This window comes from Uloborus diversus, chromosome 7 (assembly GCF_026930045.1).
Source record: "Uloborus diversus isolate 005 chromosome 7, Udiv.v.3.1, whole genome shotgun sequence".
Lineage (NCBI taxonomy): Eukaryota > Metazoa > Arthropoda > Arachnida > Araneae > Uloboridae > Uloborus > Uloborus diversus.
The window spans coordinates 165,287,054-165,311,195 of record NC_072737.1 but is presented as its reverse complement, the minus strand read 5'-3'; the positions used below and the strand labels follow the sequence as shown (position 1 = coordinate 165,311,195).

The window sequence follows — 24,142 nt, the reverse complement described above, 5'->3', positions numbered from 1 at the left end:
GTTTCTATATATCAAAATTTCTATATATCGAATTTTTTTTCCGTCAATTTGCTACTTCGATATATGGAGGTCCGACTACCCTTTTTAAGTAAATTTTAAATACAATTTTAAGCATTTATTCACACGATTGGAAACAATTTATTCACACGATTGGATTAATTGTTGGGCCACAAGGAGATAAAGTTCAGTAATGTAAAAATTTTATTCGTCACCTGTGTCAATTTGTAAACAAATAAAATACTGTCTGATCATCGGTTACATGGAAAGGCTAATATCCGGTTTGTAGGCGGAAATGGATGTATCTATTAGTTTAGAGGGATGTTAGTTGGTTTGTTTCATATGTGCATTTTTGCCGCTCTATTATTTAGCGTTCATTTTGTAAAAATGAAAATTTGCTCACAGCAACATTTTTTAAATCTAAAGTACATTCGATCTATATTCTCACGGCAAAAATTGATTTATTCATTCACAACAAAGTTCTGAGCTTACCATTTTGCTTCTACGTTCCTGAACGAAATGAAAATATTTCATTTTCTTTTGTTGTTTCCATGGTAACTATTTTTGTTTCCCTTATTTTATTTTTGAGAATGCAATAAATGAATAAGACACTAGTGACATTATAAAACGCGTGCGTCAAAATCCCATCGTTATTTTCCCCTCTGCCCTGCTAGATTCATTCAGATGGAATTGTCGTTACTTGGCAGTTTGCCAAATTACCTACAATCCGTGGTCAAACAGTACGTGTAATTTATTTTGGTGAACAAGACTTTTAAAAGAATTTTCAATTTCGCTCTTGATTCAGCTTTTGTGATTATCAAATTCACATAGGTTGTGATTATCTTTCCTTTTTCATCTTTTCCCATGTTATCTCAGAAAATTTCCCATCCTCATTACGACAGCCCTTTGTGAGCTCCGGGCTTCTCCAGAGGCCTTTATTCGACACTCCAGTCAGAAATTGACCTCCAATGGAAATGATTTCTTCATTCAAAAGTACTTTTAGTCACTGAAATTGATACAATAAGCAAAAAGAAAAGAGAAATGGACCCAGAAAATACTTTCATTTTCCCAACATTAAATTTTCAATTATTGAGCAATCACGATTGCTTATTGCTTTCATTTGACTGTTTTTGATGTCCTATCATTTTTCCCACCGCCACCCTCCACAGCATCACCGTCGACCGGGTCCTCACGATGCTGCACCTCTAGCGAAAACCGTCTCCAGGTTTCGTCAATATCCTACACTTACACGCATACATACACGCACCTACACACATATAGATATATACACCTACACACATACACAAACACATACACACACAAACACACACTCACATACACACAACTACCCACACACTCATGCCTGCACACAGACACAAACACATATACCTACACACACATACCCACACACTCATGCCTGCACACAGACACAAACACACATGCTTACACACACACACATACCCTCCACACACAAACACACACGCTTACATATACACACACACTCGTGATTGCGAAAAACATAATTTGAATTCAAGATGACAAAATTCAAATTAATTTTTATTATTATTTTTTTTTTTTTTAATGTCTGACTTTTAAACCGAAATGCTTCATCGTGTGACGTCACAAGTGATGAAATCCATCTTGAATCTTGTCTTTTCTGGCAAGATATCGCCTTTTAATGATTTTTTCACCGCGAGCAATTTATCAACGGAACGAGAAATATTAGTTGAATAAAATATTCATTTAGCGAAGTTAGTCCTGAACCTTTATTCTAGTAACTCTAGCGATTTGCTCATTTGCGACGTCAACAGCGGAAATGAAAACAAAGGGCTGAATGTCGTTTAAGACAATTTTTTAAGGGAGATAATAAGTCAAAATTAAGAAAAAAACAGAACTTGCTCCCTGTTTTCAACTATGCTCTTTCAAAAAAAAAAAAATCTATCTATCTATCTATCTATCTATCTATCTATCTATCTATCTGTCTATATATATATATATATATATATATATATATATATATATATATATATATATATATATATATATATATATATATATATATATATATTACGGTGGTCCTTATTTATATGGGAATTTATTTTTTTTTCGGAATTCAACAAGGGTTCTGTGACACTATAATAAAAAGTAATCTGTGCGAAAATTGAACTCGATCGGTCAATAATAACACGTGCCCCTAGGACGTTGAACTTTAACATTTTTGATAATTTTCTCAGAAATCTTCGAGTTTTTACTTCAGACCCCGTAAATCGTTTCTCCTAGGTTTGCAAAATATTTTTACAGTGAGGTAGCACTAAAATTAAATTAAAATTACTTTATATCATCCAAAGATTTTACATTGAATAAGAATGAAATAATGCGTTAGAAACTTTCCTTAATCGTACGCTTTTCTCAATGTATCTCGATAGTGTGTATTTTTTTCCGATAGTCCTGGGCGGTCTGTAAAATAAATTGTTTTTGTGACTCATATATGGTAAATTAGTTGTGAAATGCTTTGATTAATATTGTGCTCCTCTTTCAGTTGTATCATTCACAATTTTCAGTATTTTAACGATCTCTCTTCCCTTTAAATAGCTTTCTTCATTTTGCTGTAAATCAGGATCAAATAGGAAAAAATCTTTTAGTATTTGTAACTTATCCAAACAGTTTTATTGACTCATAATTGATTCTATAAAGAGGAAGATCTTTACTAAGAAAGTATTCCAAATCATCTACTGTTATCTGAAATTTGTTAAACAGTCATCAGACACGTCTTCCTTATCACAAGCATTTTTTGGACTAGTCTTTTCCTATCTTCAAAGTTAATTCCTTCATCCAATACGGACAAAGCTACTAGTTTATCCCCTAAATACCATAAGTGATTTATGAATTATCCAATCACTGCTTGTGCTGCATGTTTGTCGTCATTTTGTACGCTGCTAGTCTTTATATATTGATGACAATAATATGTCATCAACTTCGTCATTTAGAATTTAAGTGGTATGTGTACTTGATTGAAATGTTATAAGTTCTGAATGATGGATATCTTTCCACAAAGTTTTGAAGCACTCAAATAATTGAATAATTGATCTAGAACTAAGAAAGGCAAGAACTTCTTTAAGGACACACTCTGTAGTACGATTTCAAGTGCATGATGATGGCAATCCAAATGTAATGTATCACCGTTCAGTTTTAGCTCTAAAAAATTGCATGCACAATTTATATAGTTGGTATTGCAAGTCGTTATATCAAACACTACATCTAGAGCAGTTATCAATAAAGAGCTATCATCTGATATATCATATACAACTGAAGAAATATCTAAGGAATTCCGAGTAGCTGTTCAATATTAGGACCTGAAGCTATCACGGTAATCCTGTCGGCGTTCTTTTTCCAGTTACATCTGATGGATGTAGCTTTGTATCCCAGTGAATAACTACAAAATCTAAATTTAAATTCATGAAATTTAATTTTATCTCTTGAAGATTTTCTCTTGCTCTCTTAAGGAATGTACGATTGATCACTAGGTCATTTGGATTTAAATTTACTGCATCTACATAGGCTGTAAATAAATGAACAACATCTTTATCCCTAATATGGCATTTGTCTAACAGTGATGAAAGGAGAGCAGATATCAATAGTTGTCAAGCTTTTTTGCATTGTGGTAGACCAGCAGTAGAAAACAAAATTTCAACAGGTTAGGATAGATATCCATTTCGGTTTCTAAATCTTGTGAATCGCAAGAATTTGATGATAATAAAGGAGTATGTACTGAAATAGAAGAAAATAATTTAAAGTAAAGATTTCTACATTGCTCCGATCTGGATTTTTTTTATCTATATTTTAACTATGCAAAATACAGTATATTTTTATGTTAGGAGTAATCGAGAATTTTTCGCAATTTATATTTTAAAAATTAAAAATTGCATAAGCATTTAGGTATGTTTATAACTAACTAGCTGTACCCGACGCGCGTTGCTACGTCAACAAAAAATATACATCATTATACTGATTTTCATGACAATCGGTTGAACGGGGCAGAAGTTGCTACTCTGCAGTGCCACCTGGAGGCGAGTGGCTTCAATGAGCATATTATGCACCTTCTCCGTGGAAAAATACATATATATAGCAATTTTCATAATAAACGGTCCAGGTATCAAGTGAAGCCGTGACTATACTCAAATTTTGTACTCACGCAGTTTGCAAGATCAATCAATCGCTAAAAATATCAAATAGAAGAAGTTTAAAATCCTCCCGTTGCATGAAAAGCCATAAAACAATAAAGAAAGAATTTATTTGTTCAAACTCAAGAAAAATGGCAACAGCTAACTTCTTATCAATGAGATCTTTCACGCGAATTAATTTCTGCAGCCGATAATTTTATTCGTATTTATCCAATGGATTGTGACTTAAATTGGAATAAAAAAGGAACTATCGCTCGGATTTTTTTCGAACTGGTCTATAAACATTCCCAGTACCAAAAATAACAAACGGTGAAAGTTTCAGCCAAATCTGCCGGGTAGTTTTTGAGTTCATGGATGACATACAGACAAACATTCATTTTTATATATACAGTGGCTCCCAAAAGTGTTCGTACACCTTGAAATTTTCTAGTAAAGCCAAAATAACGCAAAATTGAATTCGAATATGAAGTCCAATTTTTTTTCACATCATTCCTATGCCATTCTGAATAAAACCCAGCAGTTTTTTTCAAAATATTGCAAAATTTTATTTTTTAAATTTGTCAAAAAACGAAGAGACAGAGAAAAAATACGCCACAAAAGTCATCGTACACTGAAATATTTTCGAATAAATTCATGATTAAAATTATCATATGTGGTATTTTTATTGTTTTTGCATTGTAATGACACTGTAAAGTCATTTGCCTTTAATTTTTTGTTTATTTACTTCCCTAATACTCTGCTTATTATTTTAAAATGACAGGTATGCGTAGAAAACAACAAACATGATTCGAAATTTGGTTTTTTTTCCCTCACAGTAGCCATAAATTGGTTTGAAATGTCTTTAAATTAGTAAATTTAGACCATTCTATAGTGAAGTGCTTAATAAAATGCTTTAAAGACAAGAATCGGATCGAAAACAAGGTAAGAAAAGGTTAACTGGCAAAGTTAACAAAGCGTGATCGGAGGTTTACACATAAAAATGTTATGAAAAATATACATTTGAGTGCTGAAAAAGTTTCTGCAGAATTGAATGAAACATTTTACGTTTAGTTTTCACGTAAAATTGTTCGCCAAGTTATCTCATTAGCTGGATTAAAGGGGATCTCTTCCCGCAGAAATTTTCTTGTTCCTGCGAAAAACAGTAAGCTTACACTTTCCGTCGTAAAATCAATGATAAAAAAGCTCAAAACGTTTTGAACAACGTCTTACTTATAGATGAAAATAAATTCAACATTTTGGGTTAAATTGTTGTATAATTGTAAATGGAAGAAAAAATGAGGAATTTAATCTGAAGAACTTAGTTGGATCAGTTAATCAGGATTGTGAAGGTGTTTTAGTGTGAGGGTGCATTACAGTATCAGGACTTGGAAATTTGGAATTTTTTGATGAAATAATTAATCATGCCATTTGTTTAAATATTTTAAAAAGAAATTTTAAACCACTAACTCAAAACTTGGTAATCGGAAACAACTTTGTTTTTTATCGAGATAACGATAAGAAGCACACGTTTGCGTTTGGTGCCTCAAAAATTGTCCTTCAGCTTAGAAATATCTCCTCAATCGCCAGATTTAAACTTAATGAAACATATTTGGAGATATCTGGTAGCTAGATTACGAAAATACACCATTGAAACGAAAAGCGAACTAGAAACAGTAAGACTCGAAGTGCGGCTGAGCACTTACTCAGGAATTGCACAAAAAAAGAAAGAAAAAACAATGAAATCTATTCCCAGACGTTTAAAAGCTGTTGTTGATACTGCATGATATTCTATTAAATAATAACTTTGTAAAAAGTTAGATTATTTATCAGTTTTTTGACATTTTTTCAAAGTGTACGAAGACTTTTGTGAGATAAAATTTCCGGCACTTTTTTGTTTTTGATTCTTAAAAAATTATGTTTTAATGTTTTATTTAAAAGTTTCATGTAGTTTTGTTAAAAATAGAACATAGATCTTATAATAAAATACCTATTCCGAAATATTAATTCTAACCAATGGATAATGGCCAATTTCATTGAAAATCGTAGGTGTACGAACACTTTTGGGAGCCACAGTATAGAAGAACAGCGAATTAAAATATAATTGCAATTACTTATACTTATAGCATTGAAACCTTGTGATTCTATTTGCCACACCTATTATATACACAGGGAATTTTGTAAATCAACACCCCCAAAGCCTGGAAGAGGCAATTTGTTGTTGTCAAAAATAGTTCATTAATGGCCTATAGAACCCCTTGTGTACATCTTGATGGGAAGAAATGTTCCAATGCCGCTTGGTTGGAACAATATGAAACTTTTTAAATTTTTTTGAATCTCAAAGTAAATTTAAAAATAATAATAATAATTAATTCTAATTTTAACAACTTTTTCGGTTTTTTTCACGGATCTCGCTGGTTAAAGTCATTTAATCGAAAAATCTGTTTTCCCCCAGCTTTCCGTGATTCCTAGTCTGATGGGCCTGTTCCTCCTGCTCCAGCGTTCCAGCGACAAGCGCAAGTATTTCAGCGGTTTCATCTACGGGGCGGCGCTGGTTGCCCTTTTCCTCATTTCCACCACCTTCCACTACGTCTTTTACACAAAAAGGTTCAGGTAAGAATGCGAATATTATGGAGTATCTCTCATAACTTAGAGTGGAACTTAATAAAACAGGTTGAATTTCGTTGTGCATTAGAGTCGAACTCTCTTATCTCGAGCGAAAATGGACCACAATATTTGCTGTTGTAACCAAGAGTGTTCATAAAAAACGAGTTCGCAAAAAAAAAAGAAAAGAAAGAAAAAAATAATTTGAATTTTGACTTCTTGAATTCAAATTATGTTGTTCGCAAGCACGAGTGTGTGTGTGTGTATGCAGGCGTGTGTGTTTATGTGTATGTGGGGGTATGTGTGTTTGTGTGTACGGGGGTATTTGTATGTGTGTGTAAGCATGTCTGTTTGTGTCTGTGTGCAGGTATGAGTGTGTGGGTAGTTGTGTGTACGAGTGTTTGTATGTGTGGCGGGGGGAATGTGTATGTTTATGTAGTCATATGTGTTTGTGTCTGTGTGCACGCATGAGTGTGTCGTTAGTTGTGTGTAGGTGTGTGTGTATGTGTAGGTGTCTGTATGTATGCGTGTGTGTATGTGTTTGTGTGTATGTGTTTGAGTGTGTGTATGTGTTTCTGTGTGTGTTTGGGTTTGTGTATGTATGTGTAGGTATATGAATGAGTGTGTAGGTGTATGTATGTGTATGTATGTGTGTGTAGGTGTATGTATGTGTTTGTGTGTGTGTCTACGTGCATGTATGTATGCGTGTAAGCAGGGTTGGCAAAAACCCGGGTTTTTTTAAAAAAGCCCATGGACCCAGGGTTTTTTGGGTTTTTTTAAATAAAACCCAAAAAAACCCAACTAAAGCTGGGTTTTTTAAAAGAAATTTGGGTTTTTTTCTTTTTTTTGTCTTTTTTTAGGGAAAATGTGGGGTACTTGTAGCATATTGTAGCGTAAGTATATGGACAAAGCGCAAAAATTGTCTTGGGGTAAAAAAACTGGAAAACTAGTTAAAATTCAGCGTTTTCTGAAGAAAAGTATAAAAGACGACAAAACCCAAGAATGGTGAAGTTTCAGATTTTTTAGTTTTCATGATTACCAACAGTTAATGCAAAGTTACTTCTCGAGTGAGAAAATCTATTGTTCGTTTTTAATTGCTACTACTTTTTTTTTTGCATTTTACTTTCCTGTATTTTATTTTGTTATGCAAAACTACTGTAGAACCTCAAGTAGTTTTTACTCCCTTTTTACTGAATTCCAGCTTAATCAAGACATTTCTTTCAATTTTATGTTGCCAGTTTTTCTATTTCTGTGTACAAACTAAGAAATATTAAACTTCTTCGTAAGATAATGAAAATACTGTACATCCTGTTTTGTTTTCTGCCCGACCGTTTGAAAAACCTGTTAATATCTAAAAAATATACCTTGTGTTTATTCGAGATTTTCAAAGTGTTTGTTTGCAGGAAATAATTCACATGAAAGCCTTTTAGCTAGAGTAGTATCCTCTGTACAATCTGCAAATATTGGGAAAATCAGACGTGACAGGACTTAGTCAAAATAATTTGAGTCCATTTATTTATCAGTTAAAGAAAAAAGTTAAATATATTTATTTAAAATCTTTGAAACATTTTTTTAATGCTGTTAAGAGTTGAGAAATACTATTTCAAAAAATTCATTTTTTATGTCCGATGTCTGTGGTGAAGAAGAAATGAAAAAGAAGTTTAAATTGTGAACGTATTTAAATTAATTTTTTTAAAAACTTCCCAAAAAATTTAAAAAAAACCCAAAAGTGGGCTAAATAATGGGTTTTTTTAAATGGGTTTTTTCAAAAAAACCCATTGGGTCCGACCCAATTGGGTCCAATCCGGCCAACCCTGCGTGTAAGTGTAGGATATTGACGCAACCTGGAGACGGTTTTCGCTAGGGGAGCCGCATCGTGAGGAGCCGATCGACGGTGATGGTACGGAGGGTGGCAGTTGGAAAATTTAAATGATAGGACGCCAAAAACAGTCAAATGAAAGCAATAAGCAATCGTGATTGCTCAAAAAAGCTTCTCTTCGCATCAAAAGCCATCGAGTAGGTTGAGAGTTGCTCAGCTTGAAGTTCTTCACATTTGTCATTATTCACGTATATCCGTCGCTTTCGTTATCTTTATCATCTGCATTATCTTGAATTTGAGCTTCTAAATCTTCGGAAGTGATAACACTGGCATCAACAACTATATAATATTCAAATGTTTCCCCACTCCACGAACTGAAAAAAAAGGGCAATCATCACTTTTTATCAGGAGTTTTGACTCATCAATAACTTTCCGTCAACTTCGGAATGCTGAAGGAATTTTCCCAAGAAAGGATAAATTTGAACTGGAAGAGTCAACAGAAATTTTACGAATCACAAAAACTTGACCCACCAACCAGATATTTCTGATTTCCTCACTAAATCTAGTTTAAACCAGGGTTCGTTATAAGCGAATTCGACTGCAATATTATCCACGCGAAGTCAAAATGCTTAGGTCTATCCGTTACTAAGTAATTTTTAATCTACTCGTTATTACTCTGAAATTTATGATGATTATATTCAGTGGCGCACACAAGGGAGGGGTCCAGGGGGTCCGGACCCCTCCCATAGGTCTTGCTTTTTTACCGATTGATTATGATTCTATGTATTTTGTACGTAGAATAATTTCAAACAAAGGTAACAATACTTTCAGTTGTTATAAGTGAAATAATAAAATCCTCATGTCAAAAGATTTTTTTAAATATTGCTCTTTTTCTATAACGAATTGCTTGTAAGAAGCAGAATGGTAATTATAAATGAATACACCGCAATAACCATGTTTTTAGTTTTGTAATTACAGAATAAAATGAGAGTCTATGAAATTGAATCAATTTTTTAATTATAAGAAAAGTAAAAGCATAAATTATTTTGCTCTCTGGTTATTTTTTAAAGTATATTTCATTAAACAATGCTAATTCAATTTCAATAGTTTATTTTTTACTGTTTTTCATTCCCGGGAATCGATAAAATCAAGCCAATATATTTGACGGCATATTGGGGTATGATAGGAGAATAAGGCTTTTGATCTTGGACCCTCCCCTTACAAAATTCCTGTGTGCGCCACTGATTATATTAGATTAAAGAACTGTATGTTGTCTTTTACTCTTAAAGGAATTAATCGTAATAAACGAGAAGGGAAAAGAGCTAGAGAATTTTTTAAAAGAACTGGGTGAACTAATTAATTATAGTTTATATGTGTGCTGCGATATTGGGACAATATTTGTGTACGAAAAAAAAAAAAACAATTTATGCCTCACATCTGTCTTGATACTGTGAGATATTTAAGGTACGGCGTTTCAATGGCTCGGCGACTGAATTGACAAGGGGCCCGCCTTGGCTCTCTGCGGCCCTGGTCACTGTCGATTTCGACATTATATTTCAGCGAATAATTCGACGAAACTAGATTCTCCTCTATGTGTAAATTTAAAACCACGTAACGGGTTTTGGAGAAAAATAGCTTTTAACTTGTGAATTATACGGAGTGGGGGAAGAAAGCCGTGAAGAATTGTGATATTATTTCTTTCGGAATTTATTTTCAACTCCCGAACAATGACTTCGTGCGCAACCTTCTGTGATGTTAAACTCAGCACACAACTGAAATGAACAGGATGATGCTAATGACATAGAACGTATTACACTTAAATTGTTTTTTCAAATGGTATTATTCTCAAACTGTGCGTCTTTCTTCAGCACGTTGTTTTAAAATGAGATGTCTATTTCACACCGTCTCCTACACTGGACATGAATCGCAAATTTCATGGTCAAAAGCCGTTGCTTTGTTTTCAAGGTTTCAACTAGCGATGGCCTAGAATGATAAGGGCCTGTCCAACGTCCATGCATAATATCACACTTTTTTCCCCTCCAACATATTTGAACCCCTCCTCCTGTTTTTCACAAACTGTAACCAAGGGGGCGCATATGCAAAATTTTAAGGGGGGGATCAAAAATTTTTCCCCATGGGTTTAGCAGAATGTTTTCCCCATGGAAACCGATTTCAGTACAGATTAGCGATATTAAAATTTGACATTCTTAATAACTTATTCATTAATGGCTGGAAAAGAAATTTTTATACATTTTTGCAAAGAAAAAAGCACTAAAAGCAAGAAAGTTCTCATTTCCAGGGGGGGGGGCGTGAGTCCCACCCCCTTGGCCCCTATATGGGCGCCCTTGACTGTAAAATTTCATGAACCTCCCCCCCCCCAAGTGTCTCATCAATTATGGACAATCCCCTTCCCCCCACCCACGGAAAAAGCAAACTTTACAGGACCAGCAAAAAAACTTAGGAGGTACGAGCTTATCCATCCCAGAGGCGGATAAAGAGGGGGGGGGGGGCTAAAAAACTGTCGACACTATTTTAAATCCATATTGTATTCAAACAATTTATGAATAAAATGTAAACGATTGCAGCAATATTTTTAAGTAATTAAAAAATCTTAAAAGTAAACATTTAAAATACTACTTTTCATTGCTTATGAAATTAATTAGTAACGCTTTTGCCCTAGTAGATGCCTTATTCCTGGTTGATTTGGTGCTTTTGGTGACACCCAGTTTCAAAAGTTTTTCTCACTCAAAACCGTAATTTCGTTTGTCGGGAGGGGTCATTAGTCAGCATGACCCTCTCCCCGCGCGCTCACTAAAATGGTAATCTGCATCGCCTCTAATCCGCCTAAATAACGTGTAAAAAAAAAATTCTTTCTTTCTTTTTAACACGAGATTTTCATTCAACGCCATCGCAATGATATTTTACAATAAGAGCCATTTGTACCGTCCAGGCTGCATTTTAACGATCTTTACTCAGCTAAGAACCTCATAATAGTTTCGGGACTCTTGATTGGTCTGCCGACGTAAGTGCGTCGATCATGTTTTTTATCCCATCCCCATGTTATAATTAGTGATGTGCCGGATCGTTAAACAAGTAGATCTGCGGATATGGATCCGGATCATTAGTGTCGAGATCCGCGGATACGGATCTCAATTTCCCCCCCCCCCCCCCCCGCCCCAAATTCAATTATCCAAGTGTAAAATTTGTTACGAAGGTACTCCCGTCAGAATAATGGCAGTTTCTTCAAAAAATGTCAACTGCGGCAAAAATATAATCAAGACTATGATTTACTCTTTAAAGAAATCTCCGTTAAAATTGAGGGAGAGTTGGAAATCATGGGTCAGTGCTGCATTAATGCTTAGATGGAATGTGAAAAAATCTTCTAGCTTACTCGGTGTAAAGCTGCTACTGGACAGGCTAGAAATATTTTTTCCTATTTTATTTCAGCATAAATGCAGCGCTGACCTATTCCACCGAACTTCTCCGACCGACGAAATACAGAGCCGGGAACACCTTTACAAACAGTAAATAGAGAATTTAGTCTCACTTTTTTTGAAGGATGCCGAGAAAAACATAAATGAAGAATAACAGAAAAATCAAATCAATAATAAAAACTAATATTAAATTAAAAATTTAAAAAACAAAACATGTCCCAGAGAGCCGACCTCATATTAAGATGAATTTCGCGGATCAGAACACATATTTTTAACAAATATGAACTGAAAGCAGGTAAAAATTTTAAATCACTGAGCTTTTTCTCCTTATCTTCCGACTATGAAATCGCTACCAATCACGCGTATAAAGGCTTAGAATTGTACTTAAAATTTACTTAACAAGATTATAGCTCCTACTGTATATAAGCTGGAAGTTTTAAATAAAAATCAAACGCAGAAAACTTCGTTCTCTCAATTAGGGCCAACATTTTTAACGTACGGGTAAATTTTTGCTACCATAATTGTGAAAAACGTTAAATCGGTTTTTAATTAATATCTCTGATAATTCAAGTTCTACAAAAACGAAGCCCAGCTAAGAACACTTTCGATCAAGTCACCTTTTGAACGAAAAATGAACTATCAAAATCGGTTCATCAGCTTAGGACCTACGATGCCACAAAAAGACACACTGATATAGGGTCTGGCGGGGGAAAGTGGTTAATGGGGTAAAGTGGTCACTCGTCAAATAAATGGCTATAGCTTGGAAATAAATGTTCGAATGAATGTGAAAATTTTATTATAGAGTAGAGCTGTTAGAAACTACATTTTGAATACAAAATTTTACAACTGGAAAAATTTTATTTGGTAAAAAAAAATATTTTGTATGAATATGAAAAGTTTTAAAATCTAAACACCTCTTTTAACTTCCCTGGGAAATTTTGTTTGTTAGAATTATTAACAGATTGACTGCATAAGAAGTTTCATACATGTCTCAAAAACTCTTACTCATTGGCAGTTAGCTGAATCTTTTTTAGATAATTTTTAGAACAATTTAAGTAAAATGGGGTAAAGTGGTCATAATATTAGGCTTAACAAATATTGTTCTTCTAATGTCACTTAGTCGTTAAATATAACGCAGATATAAATTAGATATTAATTTCACTTAATATGTATTGGTTTTACAGTAAACGGGGTTAAATATACGAGTATATGCATATGCATACGCATATATTCGTACAGGCACGTATATAGACGTATTCACATAAATACACCAATAAATATGTATATGGGTATCTGAAAGTATTTTTAATCTATAAAGATATACATTCGACTATACACGTATATACTCGCTTAAACTCGTATATATATAAACACTTATATACTCAGGTAGAGACGAATATACGCGTACGTACTCGCGTAGACACTTACATACAAGCATATGATATACAAGTAAACAGGATGAGTTTTAACTTTGGGAAAATTATTAAAATGTGTTAGAGTGGAGGATAAGAAGCAAGAATCATAAGGAACATGTGGTCACAAACACAATGCTGACGCGCTACATGCACGCAAAGCCAGAAACAGATGGTTGCAAAACAGGTCACAAATATATATATATTACAAAAAGAAAATTTTACACAACATTTTAGGTCTCAAGAAAGTTTTAAAGCGATTGATGAAATTTGCGGCCTGCAGCTGTAATACATGTGCGTCGCAATCACAAAGCACTCTCTGTTGCAATAACGAGACTTATGGAAAAGTTTCATCTATCGCTGCGCCTTTGTTGCGATGCTTGTATTAGAGCTACTACAGGCTGTTACTTTTAACAAGTGCTCTAAATATTTCTTAAAAACTAAAATGTTGGGTAAAATCATCTTTGTGTAACAAAATTGCGATTTGTTTGCATCAATCAATTTCTGGCTTTGTGTGCATGTAGCGCGTCAACGAACGCAAGTTCCTTACAACTCTTCGCTTCTTATCTTCCCATCTCACACTCCTTAGATTTTTGCCCAAGAGCTTGGATTCATTCTGTAGGCACACATGTATATAAGCTTATATACTCGTGTATACATACATGTACTGGTGTATACACGTAAATGTACGTCTATACAGGTATATAATCGTGTTTGAACGTATACATACGTATATACTCGTGCATCACAATATATATATATATATATATATATATATATATATATATATATATATATATATATATATTGTGAATTGTTATTTTTAAAAAATTTAAATATGTGTTAATTATTTTTAATTTGTTTAATATTTGAAATTCTGTTTGCTTAATTTTATATTTACTTGGCTTTTTAGTTTTGCTGCGTTGCGCATCTATGGGCTCTTGGTGTGGTCTTTTCAATATTTTTCACTTTAATTATATATATATATATATATATATATATATATATATATATATATATATATATATATATATATGTGTGTGTGTGTGAGTAGACACGTACCAAACACGCACTGGATGTATCCACGAATCACTCAGGTATACCCGTATATGTGTGTATGTACACTTATATATGCATGTATATGTCTACTGTACATGATATAGTCAGGTATGAACGTATGTACTCGAGATACAAGTGCATACACGCATATGATGTTCGTTTATACGCGTATATACCCGAACGTACACGTGACACGTATATACTCGTGTAGACATGTATACACTCCTGTAGGTAATCACGTATACATGCTTATATGCTCGTGTATACACGTATATACTTGAGTAGGCACGTGCGTGCATGTATTTAATGCATACATGTATCTACTCATATATGAACGTGTTTTCTAATGTTTACACGACACGTATATACCCGTGTATACACACATATGCTTTTGCATGTACTTGTAACTATAAAAATAACCGAAATATACAAATATTAGGATTGTTAATAATGGTTTTGCATCTATTTTTTAACTATGACCACTTTACCCCATGCTATGACCACTTTCCCCCACCCCATGGGGTAAAGTGGTCATAAATACAAAGGGAAAAGAAAGTGTTATAAAGCTACTTAAATCAATATTTATTTTCCTAAAACTCAATGTACTGTGTTCTTTAATAATGCAATGTAGAATAAAAACAAAACTAGTTTAAATGTTTAAAGAATTTATTGTATCTATTATTCACATAAGTTGAAAACCTACGATTTTATGACCACTTTACCCCACCAGACCCTACACTTTTAAAACTTATTTCCCTTTCTTTTTGCAACAAGTGGGGGTTGGTACAGATTGGCTTCTGAAATGATACCTTATTCACCAAATTCCAAGCCACGCTTACTCTTTTGAACACTAGGTGGCAGGGCTGCACGGGGTCACTCAAAACTTCCGGCGGAAGTCTTATTTGTATTGCTTCTTACGACGAATTGCTCTGTTTACGTATCTGTAATTTGATTGAATTTTTTAAATTAATCATGAATTTCAAAGGCGCAAAATTTTCGTAAAAAGAGGGGATGTTGTTCTGCTTTCGGGTACAGCATGAGGACAGGAGCAAATAAGATGTCAGAAATAAAGATGTTCAAATTTCTGAAGGTCCTGATCGTCGAATCAAAGCCAATGCTTTAAAGCGAAAGGATTGAATCTTAATGAATATTATGTAGTAAACACACTTTGTGCGAGGTATTTACGAGCTGGAAACATTCACCTTAATTTCATCAGCTTTGTATTTTTACTGTAATGTGTGAAGATCTATATTAAATTGATTATTAGAAAAACTCAACCTGAACAATTTTTTATTTGCTTACTGCAAAGCTGAAAGTTTCCAGTGTTTTGAAGGGTTTCAAACAGTTTGATTTGTGTGATTAAAATAAAGAACCACTATTCATTACCTCATGAGAAAAAAACTTCCCATAGCTCGAACTATCAATAACTCGAACCATTTAGCCCGACTCTTGGGACTTGGAGATTGACGGTACTTTAATATTAGGCGCTCTAATTGTAAACAAATTTAGATATTCGACAATCGGTAAACAAACTCATTAATTAAAGTTATAGTATAGTATCATATAGTACAGCTATTGGTATTACATTCAAAGCAATTTTAACGCAGGAGAAAGCACTCGGAGTAAATTTAAATTTTGTTATCTTTCAATTTTTTTTTATGCCTATCAATCTTGCTACAGAAGCAAGTTGATTAAACAAAAAAAAAAAAAAAAGTGATGAACAAATATGTAATAAAATATATTAAATATCAAACCTGAAAATTAGGTAGCAACTGTAATAAGTGTGTGTGAACTGAAAAGCTGATTGAATATTATTGAATTGATTGAATATGACACCAAAACTCCCTGTCATAGCCATTCTGTGTGAACACAGTGCAGAAAAGCTTCCATCTTTGAAAAAATAGCTTCAACTTAAGAATAGGAATTACAATTCACAACGTACTTGCAATCCAGTAGATTTGTGATTCTTGAAAGCAGACTTTGTATCAACTTTATTTCTGTTTAGGAGGTATTCATAAATGCTTATCATTGAAATCGCGGTAATGATCGACAAACGAAGACTCGTTTTTTTTTTTTTTTTTTTTTTTCTTATTTCTGTATTTAAAGGATCAGGAAAATCAGATCCGTTGATCGACAATTTTTGAGAATAGCAAAGCCTATTATACTCATTTCATGCATTAAAATACGCAAAAGACATGATTCTACTTAGAACTGAAAGAAAACAAAATTGCCTGAACACTGTAAACATCAATCGTTAGTAATAGATTCGCCAACCATGTACTCAAGGATCGGTAAGGTCACAGCCATTGAAAGATAATTTTTAACAATAACTAAGTTTGTCTTTCTTATTTAATGCATTGAAATACGCAGAAGACATTATTCTGCTTTTTAAAGAAGCACAACAAAATCGCTTTCGCTATGAACACCTATCTCTAGCAATGGAGATTGGCGCTTAACCGGAAATAAGACTCGCTACTTCCGGTCTACGTCAGTGGTTTGTTTGTTTATTTAGGATATTTGGTGAATAATTTAATTAGGGAATAAAACCTAATTTAAACGGAATTTAAGAGTCTTTTATTCAAATATTTAAAAAATTTTAGAATAGAAATGATCCGTTTAAGATCCGTCAAAAAAGTAACGGATACGGATCTTTATTTTCCCTCGGATATCCGTGGATACGGATATCCGGAACATCACTAGTTATAATGCAGTGGTTCCCAACCTTTTTCAAGGCAGTTACCCATTTTTATTAGCAATAACCCAAACAATCAACATTATTTTCTCTGTTTTGTTTTTCTTATTTTACCTGTTATCGATGAAATGTAATGAAACAAATGTCACTTTTAATAAAACTAATTTTACTGCAATCACTTAAATTTTCATTTTGCATCAAAAATGTCATTTTATCCATCATGGAATTGCCCTGTTGTGAAACAAAATTTTATGTCAAATGTGACATAAGTTTTCAAAAAGTTTAAGAAAGAGTAAAAATTAAAAAGATGGATCAATTATTTCAGGGCACAGTTTTCTCTTTTTTTTTTTTTTGAGCAATCACGATTGCTTATTGTTCTCATTTGACTGTTTTGATGTTCCAATGATTTTATTTTCCCTCCGCCTCCCCCTGCAGCACCACCGTCAACCGGCCTCACGATGCTGCTCCTCTAGCGAAAACCTTCTCCAGGTTATGTCCATATCCAACATACACACGCATACATACACACACCTGCACACACACACACACACACACACACATACATACAAACACACTCATGTCTGCACACAGACACAAACACCCACGCATACACACATACATACCCACACACTCATGCCTTGACAGAAACACATACGCTTACATACACACACACACACACTCGCGATTGCGAAAAACATAATTTGAATTCAAAATGCCATAATACAAATTATTATTATAATTTTTTTTTTTGAACAATCACGATAGCTTATTGTCCTCACTTGACCGTTTTTGACGTTGTGGTTCCCTTTTCAGCTTTGAACAGAAGCCTCTGCAGCACCACCGCCCACCGGCCTCTGCAGGCGGCGCAGCTACTCCGGTCCTGAGCTATCCGCTTCTCTTGGTCGGAGGCGTCCATGTCCTACACACACGCACGCTCACTCACACACACACACACAAGCACGCCTACGTGCATACACATAGGTCTACGCACACACACACAACTATGCACACTTACCGCCCAGGAGGAGAGGCAGGCTTGGGCTGGGGCAGGAGCCGTTTTTAAATAACTCCAATGGAGTAGGGTCATGTATCAGTTCGTGATTGCGAAAAACATAATTTGAATTCAAAATTTCAGAATTCAAATTAATTTTCTTTTCTTTTGCTAATAAGATTTATTTTAATTTTTTTTTAGGTCTCTCAAAGAAATATTGCATGTATGCGATCGAGCAGTCATTTACATATTCATAGCAGCTTCTTATACACCTTGGTAAGTACCTCTATTTCTAGTTCCATGTTTCTTAAAATGCTTTATTGAAGAACTAGTGGTACCCGCACGATTTTGCTCGTAGTAGAAAATTAGAAGGTCTTTCGGTTCGCCTGTATATTTATAAATAATGTATGGTGAATTTCTCGCCAATTAGTGTGCCCATGTTACGATTCTACGTTGTGATAACTTGGTAATATACTCGTCCATTTCATGATAATTTTGCTCGGGAAAATGTTCTTAAAAAATTTGAATAGAAAAAGAACAAAATCAAATTTTCAAAAAATCGCTTCGAGGTGCGCATCCCCATGCTACAAACTAACTTTGCGTCAAATTTCATGAAAATCGGCAGAACGGTCTGGGCGCTATGTGCGTCATAGAGATCCAGACAGAGAGACTTTCAGCTTTATTTTTAGTAAAGATTACGCTTTCTTATGTAAACGTAAACAAAAATCAATTCCATTTTCCTCTTAAATTTCCAGAGTTCAGGTTCCCAAAGTAGATGTCGCAGGGAGAGGCAAAGGTGAACAAAGCCCAATTCCACTTTTTATTGAACATTCATTACATATACAAACACTAATACAAATACAAACTCAATAGTACAAGAAATACAGGAGTGCAAAGAGGCATGAGCACAGTCATCAAATACAAAAGTGTACAAGGCATGTGCACAGACAAACAGACAGTCAGTTTGTAAAACAAGTTTTCAAGGCTTGAAAATGTTACCCGGGGAGATGGAGGCCTGTCTCGAGAGCAACGTGGGATACAATGGAGAGAATTAATATAAGTGACGGGGAAAACGAGGAAATCTGAAATGTGTGCAGGCCTGCCATTCCCACCCAGGATACAGAGAGCTCTACAGTTTAATGAACCCGGGAGTGCCATATGCGCCATGCCCCACTAATATTGCAAGGTATTGTGTATGCTGGAGGCTGCCGATGTTATATGAGTGTTGACTTAGTTAAATTTGGAAGTTAAGATGTAAGTTGCATTGTGTGTATTATGTGTAAATTAACTGAGAGTGTGCTGAGGACTTAAAAGTAAAGTGTGAATGCGCGAGGTGCAAAGTACGAAGTAAAGCAGATACATCAAAGCTAAACAAAAACAAAATATGACAAAATATGAAAGTGCACTGAGTCGAACCACAAGACCGAGTGCCGGCAAGGGGTGAAAACAAAGACACGAAAACACAGAATAAAAAATGCTAAATGAATGTGCGGACTAAGGGCTAAGATAGAGATAGCCCTCTGCTGATGCATCCCCTGTGTGGCCGCAAGCACAGTCAGTTGTGTCTGAGAGGCCGAATCTGTACAAATATGAGGGGAAGGGTCCTGTTATGAAGACGGCGTGGCAGCGATGAGAAATCCGCGAGCACAATTTGACCGAGGGAAAACATTCATAAACCGCCCTACCCGTATCCGCGTTGTCCCAGCGGTACTGCCAATCCATCTTCCTTTGCTGAATGAGTAGATTTTTAAGGCGAGACCCCGGAAAAGGGACAGTAGTGTCCTCCAGCTGTTCAGCTGTGTTTGGCTAATCTGTCGGCTTCATCATTCCCGCGATTGTCGGAAAAACCCCTGACCCAAAAAATTTCAAAATTTTTGAAAGAATTCAGAATAATGTGCCTAATCGATTGGACCAGGGGAATTTTGTTAAAAGGATTCTTTAATGCCAAAATGGCCGACAGACTGTCAGAAAATATTTGGAAGATGTTATTGGATAAATGTTGCGTCCGTTGGATTGCTTTCAGAATAGAGAAAAGTTCTGCTTGGAAGACCGTATTGTCCCCCCGGAGCCTAACCGATACCGACGTACCTGAGAAAAAGTTACCGCCCCTGAACTCTGCGAGGCCTGAATCGACTCCTGTAGGAGTTTTTGAGCCATCCGTATAGAGGCGTCTGTAAGATAAGTGCGATGGGTTGATTTCCCCCGGATGAACCAGGTCAAGATGATCAATTTGAATATTGGATTTTAGATACCATTTTGGCTGATCCCTCTCGAACAGTTCCGGGGCATACTTGGTCCCATCCAAGAGGATGAGTTTGTTTTGGATCTGAATTTTGAAAGGCCAGTATTGATGGTGTATTGTTAGTTCAAGTGGTGGGATTAAAGGAAGGATGTAAAGAGCCTGGTGTGAAGCTGTATGCCCCCGTCATGATCAAAAGGAACCGACGTTGAATGGTGTGCAGCTTTTTATGTAGTCGAGTTCCCAGGTAGCCTCCCCAGAGGCCAGAGACATGCAACAGGGATGTCGCGACAACCGTTTTATAAAGTAGACGCCGATGTGAAAATTTGACTCCCCAATTACCCCCCAGCTAGACGTTGAAATTTATTAAGAAGAACGAATGATTTTGATTTTAGGTAGTCGGCGTGGGCGGTCCACTTTAAACATGGTCGATCACAACCCCCCAGGTACTTCAGTGATTGTTTCCTAAGTACATGGAAGTTGCCCATTAGTAATGTTGGGGATCTTTTGAGGTCTCTTGGGACCTATATGGACTTTGAGACTACTTTGGGACCCTATGTATATAGCACGACTTTGTTTTGGAGACCTCCAGGCCGTGGTCGGTTATCAGGTGTTGATGATACTGTGACTCTCTGGGGAAAATTTGCAGGTCGTCAGTACGACGTGTTGAAACCAGGACGATAATGTCGTCCGCAAAGACCTACGCGTGTGTGTGAGCCGGCCATGGAATCCGTAGTAGAGATGCTACCACTAAATTCCACAGTTCCGATCCACTGCAGGACCCCTGTGGACATCCCTTAGTTTGGTCAATAAAGCAAGATCCCGTGCTAGTTTGGATAAAAAAATTTCCTGTGTAAGAGGAAGCTTCGAAGGACATTAAGTGTCGCTTCGTCACACTCGGAATCCGAGAGGTAGTGGGCGATCTTGTCCCATGGGAGATTGTCAAATGCTGAGACAATGTCCAGGGAGATCAGCACCATTTGATCTCCTCTCGCGATTCCTTCTTCAATTTTGAGGAAAAGGGACGTTAGGGCATGGCTGGGGTCCCGGAGTAAAGCCGAATTGCAATGGGTGATGGGAGTTGGATAAGACTAAGTGGCTTTGGAGCCTAAAGAGCAGAATTTTTTCAAAAAAATTCGAAAGCACCGGAAGAAGGATAATAGGCCGGAATGAGGAGAAACAGCACGGGTCCTTGCCTGCCTTAAGAAACAGGATAAAAACCCCTTCCTTTAACGGGAGTGGGAAATGTCCCTGTTTGAGGCAAATGTTGAAAAAATCCCTCAGGAAGGCCGGGAAGGTTTCGTGAAACACCGTCCAGATCACAAAATCCAGCCCGTCCCTTCCCGGGGCCTTTTCGCGTGGAAGCATAGCACTTGCTTGGTTCACTTCATTTTGAGTGAAGGGAATAACATTCGTCGGTTGCGTTTGAGGGTCACCCGGAGGCCGGGTTGGTGAGAGGGGTAAAAATGCTCAAGGTTTTTCTGGCTGAATTCTTATTCTGATTAGTTGGTGGGTGAGCTCTGTTGTAAGAATGAGGGAGTAAAAGCCTTCCCAAATGAAACTTTGTAAGGCTTCCCGTAGACATTGTTGGATTTTGTACAAAAGTTGCGCCATGAGTGTGTTTTGGCATTTCGAATGGCCTTTTTATATTGCGCCAGAGCTCTCTCTCTTGCAGGATATTTTATAACCCCCCTCCAGGGGAGAACCTTTATTTCTTTGGAGGCGGCGTCTAGACGCTATGATCTTATTCTTGAGAGACTGGAGGCCCACATGCCACCAGTTTGATGGTGAAGGCGTTGCAAAGGTCTTTTTTTTTTTTTGAAGGTCAGCTCCGCACAAACTTGCAAAGCGACCGTGAGAGCCGACGTAAACCGATCTATGTCATCGGCACAGGACAGGGATGGCAGGGTCTGTTTGAATGGTTTAATTTTAATTTTGATAAGTTTTTTGAAAGGTGCTGTGTTTTAGAGAGTTTTGAAACGCATAAAGCGTGAATTAGAAAATGAAAAGTCAATTGTTATGAAGATATATTTATGATCATTGACTGAGGGTATACCACTTACTTTCCAGCCAATGTTTGTGTTTATATTTTTGCAGAAAGTCAGATCCGGCCATCCCTGGCCGTGAGCCGTGAAAAAGGTGGGGGCTGAATTGGGCGAATTTAAAAGGTTGAGATTTTGTGTGGCAGCCATGTCCAGAACGGCCTCACCCCTTGCCTCGTCTTTAGCATAACCAAAGGTCCTATGGTGGGCATTGAAGTCTCCTCCAATGAGGATTGGGGATGGACTAGTGGCATTTAGAACATTTTGGAGGTCCGAGAGGAGTTCTTCGATTGGTTCTGCTGGCGACGAATAGGCTGATAGAAGGATTAGGGGTGTGGTGTCTGTCGAAATTTTTACTGCCACAAGGTCAAAAGATTGAAAAACTGAAACAATCCTCAGTTTGTCCGATGGGACAAAGATTGCTGCACGGTCGCTAGTTGATGTTATCCGGCCCCAGGATAACGGGATGTTGGAGGGCTGATTTTTCGAGAGGTATGGTTCCTGTGCCAAAAAGGCATGGATGTTGTGATCAGTGAGAAGTTGTGGAAAGAAACTGTTGGCCGCTGCAGCTTTCTGAAGGTTAATTTGGACTAAAGAGAAGGAGTTGGAAGTGACCGCCGAAAGAATTGTTGGGGGGCTTTGAGCAAAATTTTAGTGATCCAGATAAGGCGGGGAAGGGCAAGGATTTTTAGAAGCCGAAAAAGGGGGGGGGGGGAGAAAAGTGATTATTTGACATAGTCGGTTTGTGATTTAACCTTTTTTGCTATAGATTGGTAATAAGGACAATGTGAATCTGAAGCTTGGTGATCTGTGAAATAATCCGTATTATTATTTCTGTTTGGGATATAAAACAGTTGACACAAGTAGGCGATTCCGCCCCACACTCCTCCACTTTGTGGTTGTCAGCACAGTAGCTACATGTGATTTTCCTCTTGCAGTTTGACGCAAGGTGTCCATATCCCTGGCACGCGTAGCATCATCTGATGCCTAGAAACTCTCTTATTCCTACGACGTGCCAGGAGATGTTAAATTTAGCTGTGGATATTATTACGTTGAAAGGTTGTGGAGAGCATTGAAACATCCAGTTGTTGGTGCCCTTCCTGCCGTTGAGTTTGAAGCGTGGGCTTGCCTCCTGGTCACTCAGGCCGAAGCTCTCTAAAAGTCTCTCCTGTACATCCGGTCCCTCGAGATCCGGAGGCACACCATAAAGAATTATACGCGGGAGGCGTAACTTTGGTTGCTTAAGGCTAATTTTACTTTGTAAAGTCATGGATGCTTTCAGCTTATTAGTTATTGCAACGCTGTCAGTTTGACTTGGAAAGTCAATTGCAATCCCCCCCTTTTGCAATGTGACGTACTCTCGTAACCTTGATGCCATCTTCGGATGGGTTGCAATTTGTTATTACTAAGTTCTTTAGATCCTGAGAGGAACCTCCCTGCTCAGTCGGATAAACAAGGACAGTGTGTCAAGGGCTGGCCACAACCGAGGCAAAGGAAGCAACCGGATCTTCGGGTGGCGCTATCAAGTCTGCTGAAACTGTTTGCATAGGCAATGTGTTTAAAACCTGAGAAAGAAGAGGGATGGGTACCAAGATCTCTCCCTTGGTTTGAGTTGATGCGTCGGATTTCTGTGTCTGCAGAGTTGCTTCTCGCAACAAATTTTGTTCAGGAGGGTGCAAGGTACCCGTTGCTGCAG

General features: G+C 36.5%; 1 protein-coding gene across 1 annotated transcript in view; it reads left to right on the top strand.

The window, feature by feature from the left end:
- Nucleotides 1-24,142, top strand: part of LOC129225897 (monocyte to macrophage differentiation factor 2-like) — a 111,878-nt gene that overhangs the window by 48,436 nt on the left and 39,300 nt on the right. Inside the window, exons 3-4 of the mRNA XM_054860428.1 lie at nucleotides 6,610-6,767; nucleotides 18,367-18,441. Coding sequence (XP_054716403.1) covers nucleotides 6,610-6,767; nucleotides 18,367-18,441 — 233 coding nt within the window. The remainder of the gene's footprint in view (nucleotides 1-6,609; nucleotides 6,768-18,366; nucleotides 18,442-24,142) is intronic.